This window comes from Piliocolobus tephrosceles, chromosome 10 (assembly GCF_002776525.5).
Source record: "Piliocolobus tephrosceles isolate RC106 chromosome 10, ASM277652v3, whole genome shotgun sequence".
Lineage (NCBI taxonomy): Eukaryota > Metazoa > Chordata > Mammalia > Primates > Cercopithecidae > Piliocolobus > Piliocolobus tephrosceles.
In genome coordinates, this window is record NC_045443.1 from 51,661,392 (window position 1) to 51,683,396 (window position 22,005).

The 22,005-nt window shown below is 40.6% G+C and overlaps 1 protein-coding gene across 2 annotated transcripts; it reads right to left on the reverse strand.

Moving 5' to 3' along the window:
* Positions 1-926: 926 nt before the first annotated feature.
* GTSF1 (gametocyte specific factor 1) lies at positions 927-19,308 on the reverse strand. Of its 2 annotated transcripts, none has more exons than XM_023211279.2 (9): positions 19,235-19,308; positions 16,908-16,952; positions 10,446-10,546; positions 8,211-8,337; positions 7,682-7,765; positions 7,150-7,213; positions 5,375-5,469; positions 4,398-4,434; positions 927-1,136 (listed from the first exon to the last, which is right to left on the reverse strand). In XM_023211279.2, the coding sequence occupies exons 2-8, from the start codon at positions 16,921-16,923 to the stop codon at positions 4,418-4,420; spliced, it is 504 nt and encodes a 167-aa protein (XP_023067047.1). In that variant the 5' UTR covers positions 16,924-16,952; positions 19,235-19,308; the 3' UTR covers positions 927-1,136; positions 4,398-4,417. The 2 variants fall into 2 exon arrangements, with proteins under 2 accessions (XP_023067047.1, XP_023067048.1); XM_023211280.1 differs by lacking the exon at positions 19,235-19,308 and adding an exon at positions 17,435-18,301.
* Positions 19,309-22,005: the final 2,697 nt, after the last annotated feature.

Here is a 22,005-nt window from a genome sequence, read left to right on the forward strand (position 1 = left end):
CCTGTAATCCCAGCACTTTGGGAGGTCAAGGCGGGCAGATCACCTGAGGTCGGGAGTTCAAGACCAACCTGACCAACATGGAGAAACCCCGCCTCTACTAAAAATACAAAATTAGTCGGGCGTGGTGGCGCATGCCTGTAATCCCAGCTACTCACGAGGTTGAGGCAGGAGAACCGCTTGAACCAGGGGGGCAGAGGTTGCAGTGGGCCAGGATCGCGCCACTGCACTCTAGCCTGAGGAATAAAAGTGAAACTCCATCTCAAAAACAAAAAACAAAACACAAAACAAAACCCAAAAATAATCCAAATAAACAAAAAACTGGTCTGGGGAGATTATAAAGTCTCCTTATAAGGATCCACAAGATGCTAGGATAGCCAGAGCTTTGGGTGTTTCAGAAATCTAAGTCATTACACACGTATCTCAGGGCAGTCAGCAGGGCCTTTACACATTTAAACTCTGAAGTTTAATCAAATTTCACACACAGGTGGAAAGCCTATCTCTTCTTCACAGGTATACTTCCTCCCCTCCATTCCAATCTTAATTCCTACATAATCCACACTTAGATTGACCGCTAGTACAATTTCTAGCTGGAATATGGGGAGATAAATAAAACTACCCTAGGTTGGAAATAGGCAGTAAGATGTCCTAAAGACTATAAATAAGAATGGAGTATTTTGCTATATAAATGTTATCAGTATCTCAGAGAATGGATAAACAGATGCACTGATCAGAAAAAGTCCATTGCTAAAAACACTAAAAGGAATTTGGTCCATGTGTGTCAGAGAAATATACAGTTTCTTTTTCTAACACAAGCTTCCTGTCTATTTCAGTTAGATCCTTTAAGAAAACTTTTAATCATTATGGTTCATTAATGTGGAATTGGATGTGATCTCCGATCTTGGGGCTGCAGGTACTTGACCAAACTATTAAGCAATCTGTATCAAAGGTTTATTTGGAAGCTTCTGAGTATGAGGGTACTTGCATCAAACGAGGATTCAAGTGGAGGGGGGGAGGAAAAAAATGTGCTTGTCAGTTTGGAAAGTCACAGAGAGTTTATCATTCTATAATTAGATTAGGAGGAAAATGAAGAACCCACTGGTAGCAGGAAGAAGCAAGAGTCTTTTAGGGTCTGGCATCTGCAAGTAAATGGAGAAAAAAAAGTTCTTAGTTTTTTTCAATGAAAAAAGCACCAACTACATCTGACAATGGGCCACACAACTACAACCCAATTAAATTATCTTGTTCTGCCGGAGGAATCTGCTGTTGTTAATGGCAGAACACCAAGTACCTTCTGACCCTTAACTCTTTAGTACCACTGAGCACAGAGAAACTTGTTAATTGAATTAAAAACATTCTATACAGAAATCAATGTACACTCTGTGTCAAGAGTTTTACAAGTGAGGAGAATATCAGGAAATTGATTCAGATAATTCTGGATTAACTCCAATTTACTTACCTTGATCTTTTTCTCACATACTGTATTTACTCATTAGTTCAAAAATAGTTTTTGAACTTTTACAATGTACATTAGGGGACAAGAATTAGTATGATACTACTTGCTTCTGAGGTACTTGTCTAGTAAAAAGTGGAGTTGTTGATAAAAACATAAATAGGATAACACACATTAAGTGCTAAGTGAACAAACCCCTGTCATGTGTGTACATTCAAAAACATTTCACCCACACTTAAGTTCCTTAAGGGCACAGTCATATCTTTTATTTCTTTTGTACCCTTCCAAATAAACCAGAGAATTCTGCAACAACAGGCATTGGAAATAATACTTAATGGCCAGGCGCAGTGGCTCCTGCCTGTAATCCTAGCTATTTGGAAGCCAAGGCGGGTGGATCACCTGAGGTCAGGAGTTTGAGACCAGCCTGGCCAACATGGTGTAACACTATCTCTACTAAAAATACAAAAATTAGCCGGGTGTGGTGGCGCATGCCTGTAATCCCAGCTATTTGGGAGGCTGAGGAAGGAGAACTGCTTGAACCCAGGAGGTGGAGGCTGCAGTGAGCCGAGATTGCGCCACTGCACTCCAGCCTGCGTGATGGGAGTGAGACTCCATCTCAAAAACAAAAAACAAACAAAAAACCCAAACTTCATTTTTATTAAGAGGATAAGGTCTGTGGCTGCTTAAGGATTCTTATCTAACCTAATTATTTTTCTGATTCCTCAGGAGTTACACAGAAAAATAAATTTTTAGTGTGTAAGGAGTTTAACTGCAAAGAGTTAAGTCCCAAAGGAGGGAAGGGTCTGGTCTTAAGTTATAGACACAGAACTTTCTCCTAGATTTTATCTTAGAGTAGCCATTTTTTTTTTTTTTTTTTTTTTTAAGACGGAGTCTCGCTGTGTCGCGCCCAGGCTGGAGTGCAGTAGCGGGATCTCAGCTCACTGCAAGCTCCGCCTCCTGGGTTCACACCATTCTCCTCCCTCAGCCTCCTGAGTAGCTGGGACTACAGGCACCCGCCACCTCACCCAGCTAGTTTTTTGCATTTTTTAGTAGAGACGGGGTTTCACTGTGTTAGCCAGGATGGTCTCGATCTCCTGACCTCGTGATCCGCCCGTCTCGGCCTCCCAAAGTGCTGGGATTACAGGCTTGAGGCACCGCGCCCGGCCGAGTAGCCATTTTTACTAGACAGCTATTCATATTGTTTGATGGCAGACACTTTGTATAGCATATCAGAGAGAAACTCAAAATTCACCATTTATCCAGGTCTGTTCAATGTATGCTTCTCTTCCAATCCCCCCCACTTTTTTTTTTTAAAGAGTCAGGGTTTCACTATGTTGCCTAGGCTGGTCTTAAACTCCTGGGCTCCAGCCATCCTCCTGCCTTGGTCTCCCAAAATGTTGGGATTACAGGTGTGAGACACTGTGCCCAGCCCTCCCTACTTTTGTTTTTTAAGAGACAAGGTCTCACTGTGTTGCTGAGGCTAGAGTACAGTGGCAATTCACAGGCACAGTCATGGTACACTATATCCTTGATCTCCTGGGCTCAAGTGATCCTCCTGTCTCAGTCTCTCAAGTAGCTGGGATGATAGGTGTATACCACCATACTCAATGTTTGCTTTCCTGATGTACCCCAGTGCTGTTGTATCTCTCGTCCTTCTGGGACCAAATCCCATTTTCTGGCTTTCAAACGTATTTAACAATTTGACATCAGAATCTACTAGGAAAAATGGCTGGTACCTAGAAGCAACTGATAAGTATTATTGTTTATAGCTAAGGGATGTTAACTTTTAGCATCTCTTTTCTGCTTCTTACCAGAAGAAACATCAGTTTTACTACAAAATGAAACTAACTCACAGATTTATCTGCTTCACTGTTCAGAGAGAATGAACAGACTGGAATGCAAGAGGCCAATTATTCATTAATTCAATAAATATTCACTGAGGGCCTACTAACTCCAAAACAGTTGGGATATAATCCCATTCTCAGGCTTTATAACATTCTCTTTGCCAGAAGCAATGTATCTGGGCAACCTCAGCCAAGACGACATTTGAAGGATCAAACTTCGCTCTGCCACAGGCACTTAGGGTAACCTAAAGGAAAGGCTTCATCTGTGCAAAGTGAGAGAGATTTTGGTCTCTTCACATAGATTTTGTGAGGTTCTGCTAAATCAAATACTCAGATAAGATCAACAGTGTAAGACTCTTAGAAACCCAAAACTTTTATTTTTTAAATTTTATTTTATTTTTGAGACATAGTCTTACCCTGTGGCCCAGACTGGAGTGCAGTGGTGTGATCTTGGCTCACTGCAACCTCTGCCTCCCAGTTCAAGCGATTCTCCTGCCTCAGCCTCCCGAGTAGCTGGGATTATAGGCATGCACCACCACACCCGGCTAATTTTTGTATTTTTAGTAGAGACAGGGTTTCACCATGTTGGCCAGGCTGGTCTCCAACTCCTGACCTCAACTGGTCTGCCCGCCTCAGTCTCCCAAAGTGCTGGGATTACAGGCATGAGCCACCGTGCCCGGCCAGAAACCCAAAACTTTTAAGTGCTCATTAAAAAGAGTATGAATTTTTTGATGAGTATTAAACTGTACTGCACAGGGAATGAATTGCAGAGCAGTGAAGCACAGCTGTCTGATTAATCTCAGTCCATTAAAAGAGGCATGATAGATCTAGAATGCAACTTTGACTAAAAAAAAAAAAAGGCAATGTGTACTAATGTTAGAGAGAACAACTTGGCATGTTAGCAGAATTCTAATTTAACCAGTAAATGCCTATTCATTAGAGTGTAAAGCCATAACAGAGGCTATATACTTAAAAAACACATGCACACACAAAGCTTTAATTTGATACCATAATCTGAAAGAAAATTGGACCCAAATTGCTTTATGTCCAGTTAAATCTTGCTACCATCTGAAGAGATAGTGAAATAAAATTGAAACACTTACTTGATGAGATAGGTATTCAGTTACTGTGCATTTCCATCTACAAGTAGAAATATTTCAAAATAAATACACCATGACAATTGAAATTCACTCCATCCCCTATTCTTACCAAATACAAATGACTTATTCCTGGGTATACTGAATTATAATATAAAAGTAGAAGAATTTAATATTAATAATCAGATTTCATTCAAGGGCATGGGAAGAGAAAATAGACCTTTACCTATCAAGCCTTTTGACATATAATTTGGTGACTTCATGTTTTGGGAAATGCAAGTATCCAGGGAAAAATGTTTTAAAGTGAATCCTCTAGCCATCTAAAAATTAGCTCAAACAGTAGCACAGACTGAAATCAAGAGAATCTGAATCTAGGGGCAACATTGGAAAAGAAAGTTTGTATTAAGTAAAAATGACAGTATCTTGGGTGTTCCCTATGTGGAAATTTCATTATGAGGGTAATATGATACAAATTTCGTACTTGTTTACCCAGCATGACCTCTGAAGTCTGGGGAGGACATCTGAATACCATTCTTTATGCTGGTTCTTATGACTTATGACTTTCATTTTCTCTCTACTCATTTCCATTTAGGCCCTCACAATCCAATTTCTGATCCAAATTCTCTATTAATATTATGCCTTGAAAAAAATCAGGGATGACTTCCTCCTAGCCCAAATCATCAACCTTTTTATTGGTTCCCAAATTTTCTCATGGTATTTGATGTCAGTGGTCACCCCGTTTTGAAAATATTCTTTTGGCTTATGTGATCTTACACTTTCCTGTTCATAATTTCTTGCTCCTAACCAGGGTCAGTAGGGTGAACTGAGTAAGGTGCTTAGGGCATAAAATTTAAGAAGGCACTCACTTTAAGGGTCATGGAACACCTTCCAAGGTGTTCAGACTGAACACGTCTGAATAATCAAGATCAACTGTATTTAGCACAATGAAAAGAGTAAAACTATTTTGCCTCTGTTTCACTTACTGTTTTTCCATGGCAAAACATACGGCAGAGATTTGGGAACGCGCATGCCTGAAGCCAGGTTATTCTTATGTTCCGTAACTATATTGCTTGCAGGGCTGCAAAAAGATGAATTTGGCTATGTCGGCAGATCAGTATCATTCAAGCAGGCACACGTAAGATAATCAAAATGTGTTTTTTGTAATTTGGGGAAAAACAACAACCTACATTCATCTGAAATGTAAACACATTTCCATCAAAACATTCCGGCAATTAGAATGATTACCACTTACTTCTCTGGAAAGCTCCCTGTTCTGTACAGGCATTAAGATGGGTCTAACCATTTTCATTTTCTAGAAATTGAGATAAACAGCAATGCCATCTACTGTTCAGCTGTATGACAGGCTCATCAACTCACTCAATAAACATAAGAGATAAAACAAAGTGCTAAGGCAACCAAACCAAAAGCAGCAAATCTTTGACTGAGGTAAAATTAAAAGTTGTAGCCAATGGAATTCATTTTAAGTTTTTCTATCTTAATGCACATAATAGTATACACTTAAAATTATTTACTGACCTCAGTAGTTAAAAAGTAAAAATTTGATAAACATTCTGTTTGGGGAAAAAAGTGAAGTATAGCATCTTATTCCTTCATTTCCTAAACCAGAAGTATTCTCATTTGGGTTTGAAACTTGATCTTCCAAGGTTTGAGTACTGGTGTTAATGAGAAATAGTTTCATTCATTTTTATTTTATTTAGGACAAGGACTCTTTCTGTCACCCAGGCTGGAGTGCAGTGGCATGATCATGGCTCACTGCAGCCTCGATCTCCTGGGCTTAAGTGATCCTCTGGTCTCAGCCTCCCAAGTAGGTGAGACTATAGACATCCACCACCATGCCCAGCTTATTTTGTTTTTTAAAAATTTTTTGTAGAGACAGGATCTCACTGTGTTGCTCATGTTGATCTTGAACTCCTGGCCTCAGTGATCCTCCCACCTTGGCCTCCAGTCATGAGCTACTCTGTGCCTGGCCAGAAATCTTCTAGTTGTCAGTTAGAGCTGGGCATGATGGCTCAGGCTTGTAATCCCAACACTTTGGGAGGCAGAGTGAGGAGGATCACTTGAGGCCAGGAGTTTGAGACCAGCCTGGGCAACATAGTGAGACCTTGTCTCTGCTAAAAATAAAGAATTAGCTAGGTGTGGTGGTGGGTCCCTATAGTCCTTGCTATTTGAGAGGCCTGGGGGATTGCTTGAGCCCAGGAGGTAGAGCCTGCAATGAGCCATGATCATGCCATTACACTCCAGCCTGGTCAACAGAGTCCCTGTCTCTAAAAAAATAAATTAGATATAAAATCAGTGGGAAGAAGAGATGCATATTCTTTCCTAATAGGTACTCTGGATTTTCTAATCTCAAATAAAGAATTTTTAAGACTACTTTTTCCTTATACACTAGTTACCTAAAGTAAAAATGACCCAAGTGGTATAGTGGGAGAATTTTTTCAAAGCATTAAAATAATGTAAACCTAGCAAAAAACATAACTAAGACACATGGAAGTCTGGGGCCACTGTTTCCCTTGCTAAACGATAATGTATTTTTGTATCCCTAATGATTGGCACAAAGCACATGACCTTTTTATGAATCAAGGAATAAATATGAAAAACGACAAAGCAATATCTAGACTAAACTACCATCAAGGAACATCGTTAAAGAAAGTGATCAATTCATGTTCTGGTGGCTTCTCTCGGTAACAGAACACCCTGATTTTGGGAGGCCATGCTGGGTTGAGACCATTTCATTTACCTGTTATTGTCAGAGTAGTGAGTTGTGCCCCAGACAAATGGGGTGCTGGTCTGTTCCCACAAATCTGTCAAAGGAAGCAAAACATAGTTTGTGGTACTACTAGATAAGACACCAGCAGTTCATGTTGGTTTAATTTATAAGATGGGAAATAATACACCTACGTTTTGCAGAAGCAAGTAAAAATTGATCAAGTACCCTGCCTAAGTGACACAGTAGCAAGAATTTAATTGAAGGATATAAACACAAGCAACATAAATAATAATAAACGTGCCTAGTAACAATCAAACACAGATGGTACAACACAATTTATGGAAAAAAACAGACGTAAAGAAGTGCTTTTTCCAATCAAGAGGGATCGGCTGTTCCACGTGTCTGCACAGCGATACAAATGTGCTCGTTTGGGGCCCAATAAAAATAATAAGGCATTCTGAACAACATGGTATGTTCATAAAAAAGGAAAATCTTCCTTCTGTCTTAAGCAAATGCCTTGAGATTTAGACATTGTGAAGAAAAAGATGTAGAGGCAGCTCACCTTTTTCCCAGTCTTCATCACAAGGAGGGCACTGCCAAGTGCTCTCAGCCAGAGTCTCTTGTCTAAGGCTCCTGGTTTGGTTGACTGTAAGACAATAAAGATTGGACATAAGAGGGGGATACTGCCAAGTTATTGTGTTCAAAGGGGCTAGCAGCTTAAAAGGTTGCAGGGTAGCCTGTTGGGTCTTTATTTCTGAAAAATGGATAGTATAAAAGCTAAACAGAGGGATCTTATCTCTTTGCTGACAGAAGAAAGAAAAGGAGAAACAAAAATGTTTACCATATTTATGGCAATAAAAGATTTATTTTTAGATGAATTATTAGTAAAATGAACTAGGCTGTTTAGGAGAGAAAACAGTATGACATGTACAATCTGAAAACCTATTGCTGCCATGATACAAATCTTAAAGGTGGAAAAGTATTGTTCTTCTGAAACAATGAAAGCCAAAAATCAAGCCGACAACGTAGCATAATACAAATCTGAAGGAGCTACCCTCCAGTACTGAAACATTTGAGATAGTGAGTCCTACCAACATCTTGCTCAATACAACTTCTGTCATCACAGCTTGAGATATGATGACTAATTTCAGCTCGAGGAACCTGGTGGCGAGCATTGAAGGGACAAGTAGCCAATTTGCTTGCAACATCAGGATGATTCTGTGGAACCAAAATTAAGGGATCTGTTAGTTCTTTGAATCTCTTAAAGTCAACGGGGAGTAGCTAAGCCTTATTCTACAAATGCCTCTCCTAAATTTCCTCAATAAACTTCTGGCTTAACTATAACAAACTCATAGTAAAAAACTAAGAGGGAATTATTTATTGTTCTTATAGACAATTACTTCAAAATCATCGAAACATAAGTCTTTTTGTTATGATTGTAGAGACTGACAACACAGATATTGGGGTTTAAGTGCTTTATGTAGAGCTAAACAATGAATTTAGGATTGGGTATTTGAACAATATCTTTCCCTGCTGTTTATTTCTCAGAGTCACAGGATTCAGGCAGCACAGCCCGTAATGAGAGAGCTCTCTGGATGTCTTTGAAAGCTGATATTCAGGATGAATAGTAACACTAAAATACACTCTGAGTCTGCATTGCAGTAGTGTCCCTGCCATTGCAATACAATAGTGCTGGAAAATAGCTGTTGGAAGGGAGCCGCAGAAGAGGCAAACCAATGATTTTTCAGATTAACACAGTGACGCTTACTTAAAGTAATGATGCCTGAAATGAATCTCTGAACAATTTGACCTTTATTTTAGCTATTTCACTAAGGAAAAATCCAAATGATAGAGTCTACTTTGCTGATCAAGTTCCTTATTTTAAAACAAAACAAAGGGTTTAGTATCACCTATATCCTATGGCAAATATACCAGCAATTAAGAAATTTATTAGGAAAAGAAAACATACATCATAAATGAAACTTGAAAAAGTAAAAAATAATTATGAAGCAGGGAGAAGGCTGGAAAAATATATAGGTGTGAGAAACTTGCAGGCATCTCCATCATTTTCTTTTTTTTTTTTTTTTTTTTTTTTGAGACGGAGTCTCGCTCTGTCGCCCAGGCTGGAGTGCAGTGGCCGGATCTCAGCTCACTGCAAGCTCCGCCTCCTGGGTTCACGCCATTCTCCTGCCTCAGCCTCCCGAGTAGCTGGGACTACAGGCGCCCGCCAACACGCCCGGCTAATTTTTTGTATTTTAGTAGAGACGGGGTTTCACCATGTTAGCCAGGATGGTCTCGATCTCCTGACCTTGTGATCCGCCCGTCTCGGCCTCCCAAAGTGCTGGGATTACAGGCTTGAGCCACCGCGCCCGGCCTTCCATCATTTTCATAAGTGGTATCAGGCATTCAATACAAAGGTTTTGTGGCCAAAGATTAAGAACATTAGAAGAGGGGAGTTATGATAGTGTCTTCTTTTTACCACTTGGCTCCATTTGGGAAATGTCTGAGAGCCTAGAGGGGACAATGTGGTAGTGGTATCTGCTGATCCATACTCTCCAGGTTTAATGTTAAGGGATACTTGCTCTCAAGATTAAAAGGAGCTGGAGAAATAACAAAGATAAATTATGTTTCCAGGATTACAAGTACTTTTCAAAGGATGTTAAAGCTGAATTGTATGCAGTTTGGATTAAATACCTCAATTGCTTTCCAAGCATAAATTCTAGCAGAATTTTGGCTTCTGTATCAGCATTCTAACAACATTGTCAAAATGTCTCAATTAATGTAGCATGAAAGTAGTTTATATCAGCTAAGTCTATACAAGAGTGACCAGAAAGAAAATCCTTATTATTTTTTTAAAGATGTTTATTGTTGAAACTTGGAGATACAGTTATTTTTAGGAATAATTTTTCTTGGGCTAACTTCTAGCTGTTCAAGCTCTAAAATTTCTAAACAAAATAATCAGAAAAAGTGAATTATAGCACTCAATCATTGTTAGGCCGATGACTACATCAAATTTACAAGATAGGCGGGATTTCTCATTGTTAGCAAAAATTATTCTGTTTTACAAAGGGTAAGAAGACTCTAGAGATGCTATTTATAAAGGGTTCTTTGTCACTAGTTAATGGGAAGAAAACCAAAACAAGAAAAAATTTATCTTAAGGAATGAACAAATGCCTTTCTATAAATGTTGGTATTTAAGAGAGGTAGATTCCCAAAACAATTCTGGCAATCAATTAAAACATTTATGATAAAATTATTTGATGTTTATAAAATACGGCCTTTTAAAAGAACTCAGGAGGGCGTCAGAGGGCAAATTATGACCCTACCTTTCTGCACTTGATAAGATGATAAGGAAACCTGCAAGCCCTGATTTGATGGTTTTTGTCATAGGGGCATTGCAATAGCTTCTCAGGGTCCAGGGAGTCAGCTGAAAGAGAGAAGTATTTCAGTAGGTAAAACAATAACAGGCTCTTGTAAAACTACAGCATTCCAGGCACACTGGATTTTTTCAAGAGACTGTAATAATAGAACAATATAGTCTAAAGAAAACTTGGATTAAAAAAAAGGGTGACTACACATTTAAAATATTTCTGAATCTAAGTTCAGCAGAATCAGAAATCTCAGGATGAAGTCTCAGTTTCATATTGAATTGAACATAGTGCTTTCATTGCTGGTTACTCTTATTACAGAACAAAAAGTTAAATAAAATGTCATCCTCTTTTTCTTTTCTAAAAGTGCTAATTCAGGGTTATTCCTATTCTCTAGCTATTCTATCTAGAGCCTCCCAACTAGTATGCTGAAGTTGAAATGGATTGCTGGTGTGCTAATACACTGATTTGGGGGCCCACTGCTAGTTCAAGCCATCCCTCACCCCCCATTTCCACAGGCAAGTTGGGGGTAGTTAATCCCCTTCACTAGTATTTTGATCTATCACTAGTATCCCCTGACACAAAAAAAGTTGGTAAGCACTGCCCTATATCAGTTATGTTTTGTGGAAGCTTGAAAAATATTAGTGGATAGAAGATTTCTTTTTCATCTGTTTGCTTTAACTTACTCCTATAAGTAATTCCCAATCTCAGTTACTCTAATTACCTCTCAAATGAAACCAATACTGTTATCAGACAGGTAGTTTTTACTTTTCATATTTTGGAACACATGTGAGAACAAAATAGAGAATTCTTTAATCTAGTGACTACTACATTAGCCAGCTAAAAAAATAGAACAATGTGCAAAAACAGAACCTCCTGAGGTTAAGACAACTGCAGACATGTGGAACTGCTGCGTGAAAGAAAGCCCCTAAACTATAAAATGCTATTTAAAACAACCCTTAGGTTATACAACATGCCCAGGCTGAGCCCCAAATTTTAACAAGCCTGGTTAAGGAAGGGAAATTAAATGGTTAAGCACATTCTGGTATATTATGAAGACAAGAGGCAACCTAATAAATTGCTCTTGCCACCCCTGAAGGCAATGATAAAAGTGAAATAAGATAAACAATTCATATTTGATAAGAAGCTTATAAACCAGGAGACTGCTATGAAAATCAGAAGCCAGTGGGGAATTGAAACAGACAGTTTCACTGGAAGAGTGGTAAACATGGAATAAATTGCTAACCATGATCGTGATGCAAATGAACCAGAAAGGTGACTTGAAGGACAGAATGAATAGAAGGAACTGTCTTAAAGGACAGGCAGGCTTATTATGCCAACCAGGCTCTTCTTGACCAGCAATGTTTTCATATTTCTGAAGCTTCAGGACAACCAGGGAGAATTTACAGATGAAATTCTTGTTAGTTTCCCCTCATTTAATCCATTCCCATCACTAGCAAATGTTAGGCCATGTCAGCAGCTGATAGACTGGATGGTACCTTATGATTCATGTATATTATACTGTCCATATAGTAGCATATGTCAGAGTTGATAATGAGAGCTTCTCATTGTAATGCTTTACTTCCTGGTTTCCAGCAATTTAGGTCAACTTTAATCTGGCTTTCTAAATTAAAATTTTTTTTTTTTAAATTTAAAAATCTGTTTTTTTTTTGTTTTGTTTTGAGACAGAGTCTTGTTCTATTGCCCAGGCTGGAGTGGCTCACTGTAACCTTCACCTCCCGGGTTCGAGCAATTCTTGTGCCTCAGCCCCTGGAGTAGCTGGGACAAAAATCTTTAATTGTGATTAAAAACACATATAAAATTTACCATGTTAACGATTTTTAAGTATACAGGTTCAATAGTGTTAAGTATTAACATATTCCCATTGTTGTGCAACTAGTCTCCAAAAGTTTTTTGTTTTACTAAACTGAAACTCTATACCCATTAAATATCAGCTCTCCATTCCCCACCCTCCCCCCAGCTCCCGGCAACCACCATTCTACTTTTTTGTTTTGGTGAGTTTGACTAGATACATCATATATGTGAAATCATAGTCTTTTTCTTTTTGTGACTAGCCTATTTCACTTAGCCTAAGGTCCTCAAGGTTTATCCATGTTATAGCATGTGACAGAATTTCCTGTACTTTTTCTTTTTTTGAGACAGAGTCACCCAGGCTGGAGTGCAGTGGCACGATCTTGGCCCACTGCAACCTCCACTGCCTGGGTTCATGCGGTTCTCCTGCCTCAGCCTCTTGAGCAGCTGGGATTATAGGCATCTGCCACCACGCCCAGCTAATTTTTGTATTTTTAGTAGAGATGGGGTTTCATCATGTTGGTCAGGTTGGTCTTGAACTCCTGACCTCAGGTGATCCGCCCACCTCAGCCTCCCCAAGTACTGGGATTACAGGTATGAGCCACCATGCCCGGCCATTTCCTGTATCTTCTATCTTGCAATTTGCTTTTTTTTCTTTTCACTTAATGTATCTTGGAGTTCCTTCCAAGTCAGTACACACAAGAAATATTTCATTGCTGCATATGGATGTACCAAATTTTTTTTTTTTTTTTGAGATGGAGTCTCGCTCTGTCACCCAGGCTGGAGTGCAGTGGCCGGATCTCAGCTCGCTGCAACTTCCGCCTCCCAGGTTTACGCCATTCTCCTGCCTCAGCCTCCCGAGTAGCTGGGACTACAGGCGCCCGCCACCTCGCCCGGCTAGTTTTTTGTATTTTTTAGTAGAGACGGGGTTTCACCGGGTTAGCCAGGATGGTCTCGATCTCCTGACCTCGTGATCCGCCCGTCTCGGCCTCCCAAAGTGCTGGGATTACAGGCTTGAGCCACCGCGCCCGGCCCTGGATGTACCAAATTTTTAACTGATTTTCTTATGAATGGACATTTAGGTTGTTTCCAGATTTTACTTTTTTTGAGACAGAGCTTCATTCTTGTTGCCCAGGCTGGGGTGCAATGGTGCAATCTCAGCTCACTGCAATCTCCGCCTCCTGAGTTCAAGAGATTCTCCTGCCTCAGCCTCTCAAGTAGCTGGGATTACAGGTGCCTGTCACCATGCCTGGCTAATTTTTTTGTATTTTTAGTAGAGACTGGCCAGGTGGGTCTCGAACTCCTGACCTCAGGTGATCCACCTGCCTCAGCCTCCCAAAGTGCTAGGATTACAATCTCCCAAAGTGAGCCACGGCGCCTGGCCCAGTTTTTACTATTATATACAATGCTGTGACTAACAATCTGGTTTATTCTTCTTTGTGCATGTATGAGTATTTCTTTTTCTTTGAGACAGGGTCTCTCTCTGTTGCCCAGGCTGGACAGTACAGTGGTGTGTTCTTGGCACACTGCAACCTCTGCTTCCTGGGTACAAGTCATTCTTGTGCCTCCAACCCCCAAGTAGCTGCGATTACAGGCACACCTGTCTAATTTTTTGTGTTTTTAGTAGAGACAGGGTTTTGCCATGTTGGTCAGGCTGGTCTTGAACTCCTAGCCTCCTGTGATCTGCCCACCTCAGCCTCCCAAAGTGCTGGGATTACAGGCATGAGCCACCGCGCCCAGCCAATGTATGATTATTTCTCTTTGATATACACCTAAGAGTATTGCATTGAAGTGTCTGTGCATTAAAAGTTGTAATAAATACTATCAAACTGCTCTACAAATTTATGTCTGGCTTCTTGGGAATATAATTTACTTTGGTAAACAAAGTAGGTCTATTTGACAAGCTTCCTCTAAAAGCACAGACTCAGCTGTTACTCATATTTGGGTAGGGACCAGAACCCATGGTGAGAAATGGAGGAAACTTCATGGAAATAAGGAACTATGCCTGACAAAAGTATCATCAGCTAAGAGGTACAGTTCAAAGAGAGAAGACAGAGATGTTCAGGAATCTATAAGATTAAGCTGGAAATCCAGGTCAATTTGGGAAAATATAGTCTAAGGCAGTGTTTCTCAAACTTTAACTTACTCTCCAGGTGTTACATCACTTAGGGACTGTGTTAAAGTGCTGATTCTGATTCAGCAGGTATGGGATGAGGCCTGCAATTGTCCATTTCCAACACACTCCCAGGTGATATTTAAGAAAAAAAAATATGGCTGAAAAAAAGTAGCAAAGAACTAAGAGACAGAAAGGGGAGACGTTGTTTTCTAATTTAATACAGAGTAGTATGCTTCCAAGAATAAGTATATACATATACCATACAGGGACTTCACATTCTTTTTTCTTTTAATTTTTTTGAGACGGAGTTTCAGTCTGTCGCCAGGCTGGAGTGCAGTGGCGTGATCTTGGCTCACTGCAACCTCCACCTCCTGGGTTCAAGCAATTCTCCTGCCTCAGCCTTCCAAGTAGCTGAGACTACAGGTGCATGCCACCAGGCCCAGCTAATTTTTGTATTTTTAGTAGAGATGGGGTTTCACTATGTTGGGAAGGATGGTCTCGATCTCTTGACCTTCACTATGTTGGGAAGGATGGTCTCGATCTCTTGACCTTGTGATCCACCTGCCTTGGCCGCCCAAAGTGCTGGGATTACAGGCATGAGCCAACACGCCCAGCCTTTTTTCTTTTCAAGAGACAGGGTAGGTAGGGCGTAGTGGCTCATGCCTGTAATCCCAGCACTTTGGGAGGCTGAAGTGGGTGGGTCACTTGAGGCCAGGAATTCTAGACCAGCCTGGCCAACATGGCGAAACTCCATCTTTACTAAAAATATAAAAATTAGACAGGCATTGTGGCATGCACCTGTAGTCCCAGCTATTTGGGAGGCTGAGGCAGGAGAATCGCTTGAATCCAGGAGGCCGAGGTTGCAGCGAGCTGAGATCACATCACTGCACTCCAGCCTGGGTGACAGAGTGAGACTCCTTCTCAAAAAAAAAAAAAAAAAAAAAAAGGGAGAGAGAGAGAGACAGGGTCTTGTTCTGTCACCCAGTCTGGGGTGCAGTGGTGTGATCATAGCTCTCTGTAACCTCTAACTCCTAGGCTCAAGTGATTCTCCTGCCTCAGCTGCCTGAGTAGCTGGGATTACACGCATGAGCCATTGCACCTGGCTCAGGAATTTCACATCTTAAATAAAAACACTTTAAGAAAGCTGGGTGTGGTGGCTCACGCCTCTAATCCCAGCACTCTGGGAGGCCGAGGCACGCAGATCACGAGGTCAGGAGTTTGAGACCAGCATGGCCAACATGGTGAACCCTCGTCTCTACTAAAAATACAAAAATTAGCTGGGCATGGTGGCAGGCGCCTGGAACCCCAGCTACTCAGGAGGCTGAGGCAGAAGAATCGTTTGAACCCAGGAGGTGGAGGTTGCAGTGAGCCGAGATCGTGCCACTGCACTCCAGCCTGGGTGGCAGAGCAAGACTCTGTCTCAAAACAAAACAAAACAAAAAACAAAACAAAAAAAACTTTAAGAAAAATTAAGGGGCAGGGGATCCCTTTTCTCAAAAGTGTGGTCCTCAGATCAGCATCACCTGGTAACTTGTTAGAAATGCAAATTCTCAGATACCAGACCTTTTGAATTAGAAATTCTGCAGGTGGGACCCAGCAATCTGTTTCAACAAGCTTTCCAGGTGATTCTGCTACATGCTAAAGTTTGAGAACCACTGTGTTCTAGATATTTAATAAAGATTATTTCTAAGTAGTTTCTGTATTTTGGAGATACAGCTCTCCACCGGACTCTTCCTAGAGGGTAGAATGGGACTGAAATATCCTTTAGTTGGGATTTTTAATTATAATGAGATTCTGACCAAGACAGCAAAGTAGGAAGAAAAAGTAGGTACTGTTGACAAGTTTTATCCACAGGCATAAACTCAGATATTTCTCAAATGTGGTCAGAACCTAGATATCAGAGCCTGTGGTATCATGTAGGGTACTAGGTGTAAACAATATAGAAGACTCTGGTTCTGACTCTGTCCCTAACTATGTAAACTTGGGCAAATTAATCTAGGTTCTATTTTCTTTGTTGTAATAAATGATTTTTCAAGTCCCTTTTGGTTCTACGCTGTATGATTCCAGGTGCTGACTCCGCTTTGATTTCTGGGGCCATCTAAGGTTCGTGGATCACTTGAGAAATAGAATCCTTCCCAGATTTCTTATCCTAAAAACTAATGTACATCAACATTATTATATAAGTATATTACTCCTCAAAATAGAAAGAAGTTACTATCCCTGTGTCATATATACAAGAAGGTGAAGTCCTGCTTCATTTAATAGTCTAATAAAGGTGTCCTAACTGTGGCCTTTTCAAAGCTTTATGACTTCTCATACCTCTTTTCTGAATTTTCATGTACCTTATTTCAAATTTGGGTAATATTACACAGACTTTTCCTCCTCAGCAGCGGAGAAGTCTGACTTTTTCCCACATACTAAAAGTCTTGTCAGATATAAAACTATATGTAAATGATTTAACTTATTTTCTAAAAGCAACAAGGAGTACATACTGTAAGTTTCTTCCATGTTGGAAACGAAGGAGCTGAATCCAAGTGCTGGAAAAAACAAAAGTGTAGTTCAGGAAATCAGAAATAAAATGTACCAAAAGGTAACCCTAAGAAGTGGAGTCACTTCTGGATTTGAAACTACCCAAGTTCAATATAAGAAACCTTTACTTTCCCCACTTCCCCCAATATTTTCTTCTCTTTAAAGCATACTTCTTGGAATCATTTTAACATCATGGCCTAATTCACATTCTTGGAATAAATTCTAGGGCCTACCAAATAGTTAAGAAAAACCAAATATGACTCCTATAGTTCAAATTTAAGCTGTATTTGGGTGGCAAGATGTCTACCTTAAGTGCTATTACTTAAATGCCTGTCACTGTTTAGCATCTATTAGGGTTTGACACTATTAATATAATATTGATTATAATATAAATATTAATATAATATTTAACATTAGAGGGGGCAAGTCAAGACCACAAGAATACTGTCATTTAAACTTATGCATAAGGGCCGGGCGTGGTCACTCACACCTCTAATCCCAGCACTTTGGGAGGCTGAGGCAGGAGGATCACTTGAAGACAGGAGTTTGAGACTAGCCTGGCAACAAAGCAAGACTATGTCTCTACAAAAAACAAAACAATCCCCCCACCCCAAAAACAAACAAACAAAAAAACAAACTTAGCCAGGCATGGAGGCATGTGCCTGTAGTCCCAGCTACTCAGGAGGCAAAGGCAGGAAGATCGCTTGAGCCCAGGAGCTATGAGGTTCGTGCCATTGCACTCTGGCCTGGGCAATGGAGTGAGATCCTGTCTTTAAAAAAAACAAAAAAAACCCCTTATACATAAACGCAGAAATAGTGTTCTATTATAAAGCTTTCCTCTTGGGTTCCTAAAAATACACATAGGCAGGTTATCAGTCTTGTTCCTCTCTAGGACCTGGAAATGCTGGAAGTCTTTGATAGACAGTATACACTTAACTCTTCCAATATGATTGGAAACACTAGTTCACCATTTTCATGACTTTTCTTAAACATGATCAGGAAGGGCCACACTGACATTGTCCCTTTTTCTAGTGAGGTTTCACCTCCTCTCGTCCCAATATTCAGTGCTAAAGTGGCAATACTTTAAGCTTCTCCAATTAATACTCATTCCCTCTATGGACTGAGGGAAAATCTCTGAATGTTAGGACTCAAGAACTGTCCATATTATGGATAACAGAGTCACAAGAGAACAAATCTGTAACAAGAATGTGAAAGATTAAAAGAGAAATGGTTTCATAGTTTGAATCCTCTTCTATTAGAAATCTCTTCTATTGAGCACCGAGACTAAATAAATTTATTATTGTGGGAAAAACCTAAATGTATATAAAACCATCCCCATAGGAAACTTCTGAAAATTGTCTGTCTCTAGAGCATGCTCTCCTTTGGCCCCTCACACAATTCTACACTCCTCACAACTCCCCCCACCCCCATTCTATGACATAAGCAGCTTTGGAACCTATGATAGGAAATACAAGTAATCAGCTAGAACTCTAGTTTTTTTTGCTGCAGAGCCCATTTGTTAATGACAATCATTAGTGAATTTGTCTTAAAAATATTTTCCATGTTTATGTTTGGATCAAGAAATCCCCACCGTCTTTCTGGACATGTTTCACTTATACATAGTTACTTCATACTTTTTTCATTAAAAATAAGAGTTTTGGAAGGAAGAACCAAGTATGTTTCTTGATTTTAAGTGATGAGCACCAGATTCAGCAGCTTGTAGGAAGCCAACCTATTCTTTCCGGACAAAAGGACGAATTACAGTACACTGGGGCACTGGAATTCACAGTACTATCACTTAGCCGTGTCCGTTTCAAGTATCTTCCACATCAAACTGTTAACAGGGGATTCTTTACCTTTTCCCTACTACTAGATCATGGTGAAATAGACAAGCTACACGGAAGCAATCAAGTTTAGGGGATGGATGTAGTCGGCGGCTATTGGTTAAACGCTTAACAGAATTCCGGGCCTTAGTAAAAGAATCATTTTTCTTCCTTTAAACAGCAACAACAACAACAACAACAACAACAAAATCACAGATTTAATCAATGAGACTAAATAAGAGAAAGTGATGGAGGTGGTTAACTTAAAAAGAACGTAGAAAAGTCGCCAAGAAGGCCCTCGAGTGGGCGATGTAGCGAAACCGGCTGGTAGCCAAAATAGCTGCACTGAGAGCCCACAAGGCTGAAGGCTACTGGCAGAAAAGGGAAAAGAGAATATTAGAAGGTGAAGGTATCCCTGTACGCAAAAGAGGAATTGCTTAGGGGCGCCCAGGGATGCCTTTCCTTACCTTGGTGGACACACACCTTCCTCACAGTCACCTTCCTCCCACGCACTCCCCAGCAACGGTCACTTCCGGCGCGTAACGTTGGGAGGTGGGGCGGGGGGCCGGCACTTCCTGTGATTGGCAGCCTCGGCTCTGGCCAAGTGTGGGGCCGGGGACTCAGCTGTGGAGCTCACTTGTGAGCCCCTAGGGTCAGCTCCCAGATGACCCTTTCCCACTAGGATCTCCTCCTTGGGCACCCTGTCCTTGGGTGTATCCTTCCCTGGCCCCCAGAACAACAGTGGCCTTGAGAGGGTGGAGCTTGCATTTCTTTCCCCGGGTTTTGTGGTGGCCATCTTAGAAAAGGCAAATGAGCACTTAGAAATGGGCACCTGGGATTACCTTAGGAGTTGAAGACCAGCCTGGCCAACATGGTGAAACCTCATCTCTACTGAAAATACAAAAATTAGCTGGGCGTGATGGCGAGTGCCCGTAATCTCAGCTACTCGGGAGGCTGAGGCAGGAGAATTGCTTGAACCCGGGAGGCGGAGGTTGCAGTGAGCCAAGATCGCGCCATTGCACCATTGCACTCCAGCCTGGGCGACAGACTGAGACTCCGTCTCAAAAAAAAAAAAAAAAAAAAAAAGGAAAAGAAATGGGCACCTGAGGGAATGGGACTGATGGAACTGGTTAGAGTTGGGGAGCTGCTTAGAAAGAAGCCTTGTTTGTAGAAGTTGTCTAGATAGAAAGGTAATTTAGATTTTGAGGGAAGAGAAGAGGAATTATAAAGGAGATAGGCAGTACAGCCACAAAACAATCACCAAGGACAGGAATTTTGTGTCTGGCTGTTCTTATTTAGAATGTGTTGTAAAATCCCAAAATTCAAAAGGCACTAACTATCTGAGAATGTTTGATAGGATGATGGTTGTTGCTGTCTGATGAAAGCGAGTTTTAGAGTTGGGGAGAGAGCTCAATGAAGAGTTGGAGAGGACAAGAAGGCTGGAAGGTTACAACTTGATAATGGAAAACCAAACGTAATGTGAGGCTTTGTTCTGGGGAAAAAAAGTGTAAGCTGCAGTTCTTGTCCCCAAAGTGCTTAGAAAAACGAGTCTCAAAGTGGATGAAAGGTTTAATAGTACAAAAGATGCCAAAAAAAGTGGTAGAGACTGTAAATTCCTGTAAGGAAAAAAATTGATGGAGCCTGAAATGACCTGGGAAGGCATTATAGAGAAAAGGGACTTGTGGCCTTTGAAGGTTACACAAAAAAAGGAAGGCATTGACACTACAAGTAGATCTGGTGGTAATATTTTTCAAAACCAAGAAGTAAAAGATGTGACAAAACATTCTGTGCTGTTCAAGGTGTAGGAGGCAGTCTGGGAGATTAGTCTGGGTGCTGAGATACTGGGATTTCTACAGCATTTCAGTGGTGTAGAGGCCAAATAGGACTTGAGAGGACTATCCTGACAAAAACTGAATGTAGCTTTAGTAAAAACGATCAGTGGGGCATTTTCTTTTTCTTCTTCTTTTTTTTTCGAGATGGAGTCTTGCTCTGTTGCCTGTGCTGGAGTGCAGTGGCGTGATCTGGGCTCACTGCAACCTCCACCTCCTGGGTTCAAGTGATTCTCCTGTCTCAGCCTCCTGAGAAGCTGGAACTACAGGCAGGCACTACCACGCCCGGCTTTTTTTTTTTTTTTAAGTAGAGATGGGGGTTTCACCATGTTGGCCAGGCTGGTCTCAAACTCTTCACCTCAGGTAATCTGCCTGCCTTGGCCTCCCAAAGTGCTGGGATTACAGGTGTGATCCACTGCGCCAGGCAAGGGACATTTTCGTTTTACATGATTAATTTGTGAGCGTCTATTGTTGTTACTCCCTCTGCCTCCCACCTCCTTTTTTTCCTACTAGAATAGTTTGCTCCACAGCCATCAGTTCAGATTAAGATACTAAAAAGAACCAAGTGTTGATGGAAGCCAGGCTCACGCCATTCTTATAGGCTAGTGGTTCTTAATCTTGTCTGCACCTTAGAATCATCTGGGGAGCTTTTAAGACATATGCCAGCTTCCCATCCCAGACCAATTAATGTGAAAGAGCCAGACATTTATTTTTAAAAACCTACCCAGATGATTTTAATGTGTAGCCAGGGCTGAGAACAACTGACCTAGGCATTGTTTTGAAATTTAAAAAGCCATTCTTTCACCAGATGGCCTGGATGATTCATACGAAGGAGGAGCAAACAAAGCGCTTTGCGAAAGAGAATTGCTAAGAAGGAAAGCTTCATTGCAAGCTTAGCACTAAGCATTTTAGAAAAAGTTGTTTTGGCAAATCAGTTTTAGATTGTTAGGAAATATTTTAAAACAATTTTCATGAAATCCTAAACCTCTGAATTTATCACAATATCATTAATGCAGATTGGTGGGGCCAGTGTGATTTGAAATGAAATATTTTTTCAGGCTTTACATTGCAGTAATCTGGTGAAATTGTTGACACTGTTACTGTGACTCATAAATACTTTTTATTCAGATACCGGCAGATTGGAATTTCTGAGGAAGAAAGAGCTAAGGGCTTGGGAGGATAAGGGAATGGGTACCAAACCAGAATCCAAAGTCAGGCTTCACTGCATTCAGTAGTAATGTCTTGTCAGGATGACGGGATCCTCAACTGATAATGCTGTTTCATTTAGCACCTGTGAGTAAGCCCACCAACTTTCAGACAAGCAAAAATCAAACCTGTTTTTCAATGGTGATTTTGAAATAAAAATGCACCACATATCTATTCTTTCTATTCTTAAGTGCTTTGTTAAT

Bases quoted from the DNA above. Each gene is read 5' to 3' on its own strand.
- GTSF1 (XM_023211279.2), bottom strand. The intron at 7,214-7,681 runs GTGAGCTGCCTC...TTCCTTTGACAG, and splicing joins TGATGAAGACTGGGAAAAAG to ATTTGTGGGAACAGACCAGC. The intron at 5,470-7,149 runs GTAAATGAAATG...ATCTTTTTGCAG, and splicing joins CACTACTCTGACAATAACAG to CCCTGCAAGCAATATAGTTA.